General features: G+C 56.9%; 1 protein-coding gene across 3 annotated transcripts in view; it reads left to right on the forward strand.

Annotated features, from left to right (window-relative positions):
• Positions 1-10,730, forward strand: part of MGAT5B (alpha-1,6-mannosylglycoprotein 6-beta-N-acetylglucosaminyltransferase B) — an 85,134-nt gene extending 74,404 nt beyond the window's left edge. For all 3 annotated transcript variants that reach the window (XM_055101150.3, XM_063599431.1, XM_055101149.2), the window contains 5 exons: positions 649-795; positions 979-1,095; positions 6,721-6,795; positions 8,177-8,433; positions 8,987-10,730. In XM_055101150.3, coding sequence (XP_054957125.1) covers positions 649-795; positions 979-1,095; positions 6,721-6,795; positions 8,177-8,433; positions 8,987-9,185 — 795 coding nt within the window. In that variant the 3' untranslated portion in view covers positions 9,186-10,730. The remainder of the gene's footprint in view (positions 1-648; positions 796-978; positions 1,096-6,720; positions 6,796-8,176; positions 8,434-8,986) is intronic.
• The last annotated feature ends 1,369 nt before the right edge of the window (positions 10,731-12,099 follow it).

The raw sequence follows: 12,099 nt of genomic DNA on the forward strand, positions 1-12,099 counted from the left end.
AAGTGAGAATATGCGGTATTTGGTTTCTGTTCCAGCTTTAATTCACTTAGGATATTGGCCTCCTGCTGTATCCATATTGCTGAAAAGGACATGATTTTGTTCTTTTTTTATGTCTGCGTAGTATCTTATGGTGTCTATGTACCATACTTTCTTTATCCAAGCCACCGTTAATGGGCACCTGCGTTGGTTCCATGTCTTTGCTATTGTAAATAGCCTCGCACAAGTTAGATGCTGAATAAATGTTTTTGGGATGAGTGAGTGAGGTTCCTGCAGGTCTCTTGCAGGTGTGGGCCTGCAGCTTTCTCGGCCTGAAACCCTTGTTCTTTTCTTCCTCCCTCCAGAATCATAAATAATAGCCTGATAGAGCAAGAAGAGACCATTGATAACACCTAATTAGACCCCCTTATTTCACAAATGGGGAAACTGAGGCCCAGAGAGGGGAAGTGCTTGCCCGTGGCACAAGATGTTCTGGGCTGGCTTTTCCAGCTCTGTTATAGCTCACATAACAGGCTGAGCAAAAATAATCGCTCCAGGCCCAGCTGCCTCCTATGAATATCCCGAAAGCCTAACCTTGTCCCCGGCATCCTGGTGCTTACTGGGCTGTGGCGGCCCAGCCCTTCCTGATCACCGCGCCCCTTGACTCTGCAGCTCTTCATCGGGTTTGGCTTCCCCTACGAGGGCCCCGCCCCGCTGGAGGCCATCGCCAATGGTTGCATCTTCCTGCAGTCCCGCTTCAGCCCGCCCCACAGCTCCCTCAACCACGAGTTCTTCCGAGGCAAGCCCACCTCCAGAGAGGTGAGTGGAAAGCATCCTGGTCCCCGATCAGGAGGGGCCGGGACAGAGACCCCTGCAGGTCCTGGAAGAGGCAGACTGAGATGTGGGGCAAAAGGAGATAGGACAAGTGTATGGGGTACCTTTCTTTGTCCCTGTCCCACTGGCAGGCACAGGGGGCATCTGCGATCTCTGTACCCTTGCCAGGTGTTCTCCCAGCATCCCTACGCGGAGAACTTCATCGGCAAGCCCCACGTGTGGACAGTCGACTACAACAACTCAGAGGAGTTTGAAGCAGCCATCAAGGCCATTATGAGAACTCAGGTGAGAGCAGCCACATACAGTTGAGACCCCCCACTAGTCCACACTGCTGATCTTCACTCTGATTAGAAAACGGTGCCCCCCTCTGGGTGAGTTCAGACTTGCAGGCCTGGGTTGGCAAAGGTGTCCATCCCTCCCCTGGTCAGACACAGCCCTGAGCCAGGGCATGTGGATTGGAGAATGGAATGGGGGACCCCATTCATCTACTCAGGTGTGATGTGTGGGGAATGCCTTTGTGCAGTGAGCAACCTGCACAACCTTACATGGCAGCCTTGGATCTCAAATTGTTTATGGAGCACTTTTGAGGGCCAGGTGCTAACTGAATGTTTTCACGATGGATGTGTGGAGGTTCTTTAAACTGCTGCAGGTGTGGGTTTGCAGCCTTTACACAGCACATTTCAAAATATAATGTGCGCACAGAGCATCTGTTAATGCAGGGCAACGCTTTGAGTAGCAAGGGGGTAGAACACCCTGGGTCTCCAGCGAACGTGGGTGCTGGTGTGTGTAGGTGCACATGTGTGGGCTGGGTGAGAGTGAGGAGGGGCTTGTGCCTGATGCTCATCTCCGCAGTGGACATGTTTGTGGCTTTTGATTGTGCCTTGTGCTTGGCTGGTTCCTTCATTCTGGGGAGGCTCAGACCCGGTGAACGAGAGAGCCTCCTCTCACTATGGTTCTCCTGGATCCCCTTCTTGCTATAGCTCAGATAACAGGCTGAGCAAAAATAATTGCTCCAGGCCGGGAATGGTGGCTCCCGCCTGTAATCCAGCACTTTGGGAGGCCGAGGCGGGCAGCTCACTTGAGGCCAGGAGTTTGAGAGCAGCCTGGCCAACATGGCAGGTTTCTCAAAGTCAGGGACTGTCTGAGATTGGATTCCTCCAGGAAGTAACATGAAAACAGGGATTTTAGCAGTAGCTTATTTGGGAGGCAACTCCAGGAAGCAGGCACGGAGGTGCCAGGTGAGGCAGGGTGTATATCAGCAGGTGGCACCTGGAGCTCATCACCACGGGGGCCTCTGCAAGATGGGGTAGGTCACATCCCAGAGCTGTCCTGCCCAAGAAGAAAGAGGCTAGGGTAGGTATCCTCCTCTTCCCATCCATCTGTGGCTGAGGGTGGTGCCTGGGATGCCAGTTCCTGACACTTTTGGCCTGCACACGGATGGGCTCGGCAGGCCAGAGACAGCCCTGAGGTGGAGTCACCGGTGACGGAGGGTGGGGCGCTGATGGCCCTGCTGCAGGGAGAGGTTGTGTGACCTTGTAATGCTGGATCCTAGCAAAGCACCGGCCTAGACAGAGTGGGGAGGGATAAAAAGCTCCCTTGCTAGCTCTCAACGCAGTGTTGTCCCCTGTCCTGGGCTGGTGGCTTAAGTTCTGGCAAGGCCTTGTAGAGCAAAAGCAACTAGAGGCCAGGTGCAGGGGCTCACACCTGTAATACCTGCACTTTGGGAGGCTGAGGCGGGCGGATCACTTGAGGCCAGGAGTTTGAGAGCAGCCTGGCCAACATGGTGAAACCCCATCTCTACTAAAAATACAAAAAGAAATTTAGACAGGCGTGGTGGCACACGACTGTGATCCACCAAGAGGCTGAGGCAGGAGAATCGCTTGAACCTGGGAGGTGGAGGTTACAGTGAGCCAAGATCATGCCACTGCACTCCAGCCTGGGTGACAGAGCGAGACTCCATCTCAAAAAAATTTTAAAAAGATAAATAGGAACTTGGCCCCTTGGCCACGCCCTAGGAAGAGGGCCAGGTATTTGACTGGTACCAGCTTATAGGCTTAAATGGAGCTGGAAGTACCAGTGCCAGGAAGGAGGCCTTAGGTAGGGACCTCAGTGCATAGGAAAGAAGAGTGAAGGGGGTTAACTGATTAATTTCACTGCTGGAAACTGACCAACCCCAGCCCCCCTGCACGGGGAAGCTGGCAACAAGGCGTACAGGTAGGCAAGGGGGCTCCTGTCACCCCACAGTCTCCTCCAGCTTCTTCTCCCCACTTCTCCTCCACCCACCTCCCTCTGCTCTCCTCCCTCTCCCCTCCCCTTGCAAACCAACCTCCAAGACTTCTCCTGCAGAGGGGCTCGGGCAAGTCTGGGGAGGAGGACTACATAGACTTTTCCAATGCGGGGAGCAGCGTTTGGCCCAACCTCCAAGACACATTGTTAAGCTAAAAGAGCGAGACACTCCGCCTTGGGGATAACTTGCCCCCCCCCGGGAGGCCCAGAAAGCGGGGTCGGGGGAGGGCTGTGTGCGTGAAGGTGCTGGGATAGTCGCGGGTATTTCTGGTGGGACACACAAGAAATTGATAACTGGGGGAAGGACTGACTGTCTGCGGTGAGAGGAAACTTCCCTTTCATTGCTTTCCTGTTTGATTTTTTTTTTACATGAACATCTGTTTAATTTTGTTAATTAGTTAATTAAAAAATAACAATTACAAAAGGATTAAGGAAGCAAGGTATTGCAAATCTGACCAGCTGAGATTTGTGCTGGGCCCCAAACCAACGGAGGCCCCTCTGCCTTCAGACCCCTCCCTTCTGTGGGCCCCACCCCTCCGCATAACAGCTCACCCCCTCAGCTCACAGCAGCTCAAAAACATTTATGTGCCCAAGAGTCACCCGGGGGGAGGGCCTTAAATGCAGATCCTCGAGCCTATCCCGCACCTTCCCATTTAATAGGACCCAGCTTCGCGTGGGAATCTGCATTTTAAACAAGAACTCTGGGTAATTCTAATCTTCCCATTTTATTATTTTTTTAAAATTTTCTTTTTATATTATTTGAATAGAGATGGGGTGGGGTGGGGGTGGGGGTTTCATTTTGTTGCCCAGGCCAGTCTCGAACTCCTGGGCACAAGCAATCCTCCCGCCTCGGCCTCCCAAAGTGCTGGGATTACAGGCATGAGCCACCATGCCCGGCCTAATAATTCTATTTTAGAAAACAGATTTAGGGACAGCTGGTGGAGGCTGAGAGCAAATAAGGGCTGCCATCATGGGGAGTGGCTTGTTCTGCAAGTCATGTGGCCTTTTACAGGGAGAGGGAGGGCGAGCGGCCAGGATGGGGAGAAAGAGGTGAGAAGAAGAGGTGAGAAGAGGGAGGGCGAGCGGCCAGGATGGGGAGAAAGAGGTGAGAAGAAGAGGTGAGAAGAGGGAGGTCTAAGACACAGCGAGCTGGCCCCGGGCCTCACAGCCATGGAAAACCAGGGCCCGGCACCCCTTCTGTGTCTCTGCACCTCCCCGGGTTTGCCTGTGGACATCTCTGTGTCCAGAGCAAGGCCATTCAAGGTGATGCCAACACTGGCCTCTGCTGCACCCCTCCCTGCTGTCATTCCCACAGGCCAGCAGTTCCCAGGCAGGATCAGCACCTGTCACTCTGTCAAGACTGATTAGGGCACACACCTGTAATTAGACCTAATGGGGGTAATTTCCAGGCCAGGCAGGCTGGCTCCTCCGGCAGGAGATTCGTGGCAGGCGGAATGTCGTCGTCGTCGTCGTCGTTGGCTGTGAGTGTTTGCTTCACACGGGGACCTTTGAATTATCTTGTGACAAGGGCTTACAGACACAGGAGCAAGAGTAACTCAGAGATTTGCTGTCACGGAGCCGGGGAGCGGCATTTGGAGGGGAAAGCTCTTCTCTGGGGAGTTTTATTTATAACCTGAGAGTGAAGCCTTGTCCCCGCAAGACCCCCAGAAGTGTGTGGGGCTCAGAGGCTCCCAGGACTTCGTCATGAGTGTTTAGGGAACCAGCTGGGGCAGCAACTGGCTGCCAGGGTCTTCTTGGGCCATCGGCTCAGGAATGAGAGCAGGTCGGGACAGGGCTGTGCAGAGCACGGGGCTTCAAGGCTGGGCTGGGGATGGGACCTGCAGATTCTCCGGGACTTCGAAGTTGCCCCAGCATTGAGAATACCCACGCACAGTGCAGGGGGACGTCAGTGCTGGGGCAATGTCCGGCTTCAAGGACATCAGTGACTGCCACTTCCCTGGGACCCTTGAGTGTCAGGGATGTCCCCTTGGCCAGAGGCCCCAGGACGGGTCTCCTAAGAAGTGGGGTACACAGAAAGCAGGACCGAGCTTGGCGCAGTTGGACTTTCTAGCACCACCCAACGCTGATGAGGAAGAAAGGAGGTATTTGCAGGCTTGAGTCAAAGAGTTAGATTTCACCCACTGGCTAAAGACGGGAAAGCGGCCTCATTAGGAGATGGGCTGGGCCAGGTCAGGTGCCACCAGGCATGGTGGGGTGGGGAGGTTGAAGCCTAAAACAGGCCTTTCTCTGAGTCCGGGATGGCTCCTTCCTGAGTCCTGACTGCTGCCCCTGCCCTTTCAGGTCAGTGATTTTCTCCACGGTGGCTCTGCACTGGGCCTGAGAAGGTTAATGGAACAGGAAGGGGTTGGTTGGTTAAGAAGTGGGGGGGAGGCAGGAGTACCCCCTTACTCCTCTGTCACTCTTCCCTCCACTCCCCTGGTTTCTTTTACCCAAGCTACTGCATGCATCTGCCCACAGGACAGGTTGCTGTGTGACTATTAGATATTTATTTATTTATTTATTTATTTATTTATTTATTTTTGAGACAAAGTCTCACTCTGTTGCCCAGGCTGGAGTGCAATGGTGCAGTCTCAGCTCACTGCAACCTCCACCTCCCAGGTTCAAGTGATTCTCCTGCCTCAGCCTCCCAAGTAGCTGGGATTACAGGCACCTGCCACCACGCCCAGCTAATTTTTTGTGTGTTTTTAGTAGAGCCGGGTTTCACCACGTTGGCCAGGCTGGTCTTGAACTCCTGACCTCAGGCGATCCGCCCACCTCGGCCTCCCAAAGTGCTGGGATTACAGGCATGAGCCACCGTGCCGGGCCAACTATTAGATATTTAGACAGACAACCTGTGGCCTCTGTTTGGGGGTTTGTGCCTGTGGGGGCAGAGGGTACTTCACAAACGTCATCTCATTCATCTCATTCCCGCCGACTGGGAGATGCCCCTGTGTTCCTCTGCATGAATGTCCCATGTCTTGGGCAGGATACAGGCAGAGCTGGGGATGCCTTTTCATTCCATGACTATTTCCTGAGCACCCACTGCATGCCAGGCACTGTGCCAGGCACTGGAGATTCAGTGTGAACAAGCCATAGTCCCCACCCTCAAGGGGTCCATAAGTTTATGAGAGACATGAGGAATACACAGGAGACAATAACACAGGGGCTCATTCTGTGCTGGGGGAAGTCTGGGGTGCTGGGAGTCACCAAGGAAAGTGTTCCTGTAACAGGAGTGGGGGTGGGGCTCAGGGAAAGCTCCCTGGAGCAGGTGATGCCTAAGAGGGTGGGTGGGCTGTGGGAAGAGGAGGTGTCAAAGCCCAGGAGGGGACAGAGCGCTGAGCTTTATCCTCATTGCAGTTGGGACAGGGACCTGGGAGGGGGTGGGGAGGGATGAGGCTGGGCCTCCTGGGTCCTGAGCCTGAGTCCCGGAGGGCTACTGGAGGGTGTGCGGGGAACGGGGACTCTGAGCTGGGTGGAAGGGCCAGGTGGATGGGGTGGTCGGCTCCCTGGGCATGGCACAGGATGTGAGAGCCCACCAGACCTCCACCCCCAATGCCAAGCATGGCAGGGCCCCCGACGGCTGGGCCTTCTCCCGCCCCATGTGTCTGCCCATCCCTCCCACAGGTAGACCCCTACCTACCCTACGAGTACACCTGCGAGGGGATGCTGGAGCGGATCCACGCCTACATCCAGCACCAGGTCGGTGAGCCCTCTGGTCCCTGCCCCAGATCCTGTCAGACCGGAGGAGGGGGCTGAGCCAGCTTCATTGTCTGCCCAGGGCCCTGCACCCGTGAAACCATCCAGCTCCCTGCTCCCTCCTCCAGCCTGTCCAGTCTCTTTTCCCAGAGTTCCCTCAGGGCTGGAGACAGGCAGGCCTGACTGCGGGCCTGGAAAGCAGCACACTCCGGGCACTCCTGCTGTCTGGGCCCAGCCTTAGAGCCCAACTCCACGGCACTAACAGAAACACAAAGACTTTCGTTCTTAGAAAACAGTGGTTCGAAAGTCTGCTAACTGATTGGGATTTGGTAACTGAATGGGAAGTGAAGATCCCCAGACTCTCCGCCCACCTGCTAAGGATGGCAGTGAGACTGGAATGGGAGATTAGGATCTCTGCCCTGAGAAACCAGGGGACAGCCCCACGGTTTCAAAAGCTTGGCCACCTCAGCCCCCGAGGGAGCGCCCTGGCAGGCAGCTGTCCGAGGAGTACACTCCTTCTCCTCCCATGGGTGCTCAGAGTGCCTGGAAGTCGTGGGTGAGGAGGAGGGCGTGCCCTATTCCTGGGGAGTCCTGGCCCTCCACTGCATCCTGGCGGATCTGAGCCACCATGAGGGCTGCAGGTGGCCCAGATGGAGCGTGGCTCTGCAGGCTCTGGGTGTCCAGGGTGATGCCTGGGGTGGGCCTTGGGCTCAGGGCCCTGGGGCAGGTGGCCGTATGGCTGTAAGAAATTTCCACAGATAGTACGTGACCTCCCTTTCCATCTTGTTGGCCCCACCAATATTAGGGGCCGAGAGAGTCTGGTTCTCCCCTGTCCCTTTACAGATGGGAATACTGAGACCCCCAGAAGGGAGAGCATATTCAGGTGAGGGGGTGAGGGTCAGGGCTGTGGCCAGAACCCAGGACTGAACCCAGACTGGAAGCTCACAGAAAAGCATTCGCGGGGCCCTCCGGCCCCTGGAGTTGAACCCTGCAGGGAGAGCCTCACGGCCAGCCTGGGGCCCTGTCCCCATGGAGGGCAGGGCTCGTGGGCCCCAGGATAGGAACCCCAGCCTGACCTGAGCATCGAGGCAGCTCCAGGGCACACAGGATGCAGAGGGCCCTGAATCCAAGTCCTGTTCTGCCATCCAACCCCAAGGCCCTGGGCGGATGCCGTGACCTCTGAGCCTCCATAATTCCTGTAAGCGATCTGGAGATACGAGTGTCCATGAGAAGTAAATGAAATAATGCAGGTAAAGCTACCTGGTATTCAGTAAGCACCCAGTAGTGGTGGCTCGTACTGGCACGGCAGGGCCACACCTTCAGGTGTCTCCCAGGCACACCTGGGTCGCACTTCCCCACCCTAACACTGCTTTCCTCCTTGCAGGACTTCTGCATAGCTCCAGGCCCTGCCCTACCAGAGGCCCACGCCCCGCAGAGCCCCTTTGTCCTGGCCCCCAATGCCACCCACCTCGAGTGGGCTCGGAACACCAGCTTGGCTCCTGGGGCCTGGCCCCCCGCGCACGCCCTGCGGGCCTGGCTGGCCGTGCCTGGGAGGGCCTGCACCGACACCTGCCTGGACCACGGGCTGATCTGTGAGCCCTCCTTCTTCCCCTTCCTGAACAGCCAGGATGCCTTCCTCAAGTGAGTGTTCCCCCACCCTCCCCACCCAGCCGCTATCATCGCTGGCCCAGCCGGGTTCACTGAGAGCTCTCATGCCCAGAACCGGCCCTCAGCCCTGCCAGTGTGGGGGGATGTAATGCTTTCCAATGAGTCAGGAAGGATCCAGAAGGGATCCTCCAGGCCATTATCCAGGTCATTGCTGCCCTACTCTTGGCCAAGCCCTGAACTACCAGGGAAAGCTCCTTCCATTGCCTGCTTTCTTCCACCCACTCAGCCCCCTGCCCAGCCTGTGGGCATCGTCCTGTCCCAGACCATGAAAGCTGTCCCAGGTGCTCCTCCTACTGGGTCTGCCTGGGTCCCCAGCCCCTCCAGGCCAGGCCCCTTTCTTCTCCAGGGGTCCCTTGGACAGCAGGTGGGATAAAGGAGCCGTAACACATCTCCTTACCCAGGCTGGGATGGGATGGGCCAGAGAAGGGGAGCAGGCAGGACTAGGCTGCGGGCAGCCCCTACCCCGCCCCAGCCCTTCTGCCCAAGTGACCAACGCTGAGTGACGGTGCTGTGCGGTCCCTGCCAGGCTGCAGGTGCCCTGTGACAGCACCGAGTCGGAGATGAACCACCTGTACCCGGCCTTCGCCCAGCCTGGCCAGGAGTGCTACCTGCAGAAGGAGCCTCTGCTCTTCAGCTGCGCCGGCTCCAACACCAAGTACCGCCGGCTCTGCCCCTGCCGCGACTTCCGCAAGGGCCAGGTGGCCTTGTGCCAGGGCTGTCTGTGAGTCCGCCTCTGCCGCCCTGCCTGGCACCCACGCTGGCTCTCTCCTGCCGCAGGAGAAAGCACCAGCAGGTTCTGAGCCCTGGCTGCTTGTCCTCCTCGCAACCCCTCCGGGCCGGAGCTTCCTTCCTTAGCCGGGAAGCTGGCAGAGGAGAGCCGTGCCCGGGAATAGGAGGAGGCAGCACGCCGAGCCCCTGGGACCTCCCAGGCAGGCTCCGGTTCTCTCCTGGGGACTCACGGCAGCATCATGGCCAAGCAGGTGTCGGACTGCTCAGAGTCCGCATGGCCCAGGAGCAGGAGGTCGGAGGCCCCTGGCTTTGTGCAAGGCCGGATCTGGGCCAGGTGGCGAAAGGGGCCCAGTCATTCTTGGGCCCAGGATGGGGCCTCTAGACTTGAGAGGAGCAGGGACCAGGCTGCCCCACGGTCCCTGAAGGGTCCAAGGAAGGGCCCTCTCCATGGCCCTGGAGAGCGGGCCTGGGTGGTACCTGCTCCAGGCAGGGAAACTGGGGGCTCGCCCTTCTCCTGTGAGGGGAGCCAGGCACACAGGGCCCATTGGTGTTTGGGATGTGGACAGAGGGGCAGGGGGCTGGGAGAAGGCTAAGCCGAGGGGTCCTGCTTGTGCCTCCCCTTAGTCCCTTCCCTCCCGATTTCCCGATTCCCCCACCCTCCCTCTACACTTGAGGACCACAGCTGGGGGTGTAGGGACCACCCAGACCCTCGTTGAATTGTTTCTCTCTCCTGCTTGTTCCAACCCTTTTCACTCTGGGCTTCTCCCAAAACCCATCCTGGCATGACCTGCGACTCCAGACGGTGGATTTGTTCCAAAGCCTCAATCCCTACACCCTCCAAGGGGCAGGTTTCCACTCCAGCCTCAGAGATCAGGCTCTGGGACCCCCACCCAGGGGTGGCCTTCATGCACCAGCCACTTCCGCAGGTGCTGACTCCCCCACTCCCTGGCATTTTTGCAGACAAGGGCTTGGGATGGACCCTCAGCCCCATGGTACGCCCTGCCCAGTTTCCAGTTGCCCTGTCCACTTACCCTAGGTAGCCCCCCACCCCATCAGTGCCAAGTCCTTGTCCCTACCTCCAGCTTCCTCCAGCCTCAAACCGCCTCTGGATCTAGCTGTCTTTCTCCGAGTGGCACGCCTGCCCCAGGATGCCCCCTTTCCCTCCCCCCATGCCCAGAACCCCGCCTGCCTCAGCGGGTCAGGCCTTCAGAACACTGCCACCCACCCAGTTTTATAATCCCGCTCCCTCTCCAGGCAACCCCACCCACCAACCTAGGCCTGCTCCTCCACCCTTCCCGGGAGGCAGCCCCAGGATGCTGAGAGTTGGTGGAGGGGCCAGGCTGGACGCTTCCCGTGGGAGTCCCCTCCAGACCTGGCTGGCCCCTGCAGCCACAGAAACCACGATGGCAAAAAATCTCATTGGTTCCCAAGGACTAACCTGTGGGGGAAAGCAATAGAGACACTCTTTTTCTCTCTTTTTTTAAAGATTTATTTCTTGAAATAATAAATATTTTATTGGGATGTGAGATGTGGAAGAGGAACTGTGCTGGATTCTCGTCTTTTCCTGCGGCATCCGGAGCTCGCCCAGGGTGGAGGGCAGATAGCCGGGGTCCCCAGCTTCTGCTCCATGTCACTTGGGGCACATGGGGTGCTCAGGTCTGCAGAGCTGGGTGCTGTCTGCTCCAAGCCACCCAAAGGAAGTCCCTGCTGGTGGCAGTGACCGAGGGTCATCTCCTGGCTGCCCCAGAGCCGTGACTGCAGGCACCCTGACAAGCAGTGGTGAACTCAGTCATGTTCACCTCAGGCTGGCCTCTGCCTACCTCCAGCTGGCTGTGACAGTGGCCGCACGAGGTCAGAGAACACAAATCCATTTTGCTAAGAGCCTGAGCCACATAATGAGAAAATGAGCCGGTGTTTACCGCCTCGGGCACTGGGCTGAGAGTTTGTCCCATGCTTGAGTTGTCATTTCAAGCCCTCAGCTACCCTAGCAGGTAAGTACTATTATGTTAATATTTCCATTTTACAGCGAGAGGCACAGAGAGTTCAAGTAACTTGCCCAAGGTCACACAGCTTGTAAGCAGGGAGGTGGGATTTGCTATAAAATGGGGATCATTTTCAAGTCATGGTGAGGAGCAAATGGCTGGATAGAGTGACAGCCTGGCATGGTGACTCTGCATGCACGTCTTCGCTCCAGGCTTTTTTTTTTTTTGAGACGGAGTCTCGCTTTGTCACCCAGGCTGGAGTGCAGTAGCACAATCTCGGCTCACTATAACCTCTGCCTACTGGGTTCAAGCGATTCTCCTGCCTCAGGCTCCCGAGTAGCTGGGACTACAGGCGTGTGCCACCACACCCGGCTAATTTTTGTATTTTTAGTAGAGACGGGGTTTCACCATGTTAGCCAGGCTGGTCTCAAACTCCGGACGTCAGGTGATCCACTCGCCTCGGCCTCCAAAAGTGCTGGGATTACAGGCATGAGCCACCGTGCCAGGCCTTCGCTCCAGGTTTTATGTGATCCTGTATTTGAGTCACTGCACAATCAGGGCCTTCCTTCCCACCAAGGGTTCTCCACTGGGGCAGTTTTGTTCCCTGGAGGACAGCTGGCACTGTTTTGGATTGTTGTGACTTGAGACAGGGGTGGCATGCTATTGGCCTCCAGTGGGGTAGAGTCCAAGGATGCTGGCAGCATCCTCCAGTGCACAGGACAGCCATACCACATAGGATGATCTGGCCTGGAGCATCAGCAGCGCCAAGCTTCACACACCCTGTTCCAGGCCAGTGGTTCTAAAATTTTGGCATGCATCAGAATCACCTGATTCCTGAGCTTACTGAAACACATGTTGCTGGCCCCCACCTGCGGAGTTTCTGATTCAGCAGATCTGGGGTTGGGCCCTGGGATTTGAGTCTTTAATA

The sequence above is a fragment of the Pan paniscus genome, chromosome 19 (genome assembly GCF_029289425.2).
Source record: "Pan paniscus chromosome 19, NHGRI_mPanPan1-v2.0_pri, whole genome shotgun sequence".
Taxonomy (NCBI): Eukaryota; Metazoa; Chordata; class Mammalia; order Primates; family Hominidae; genus Pan; species Pan paniscus.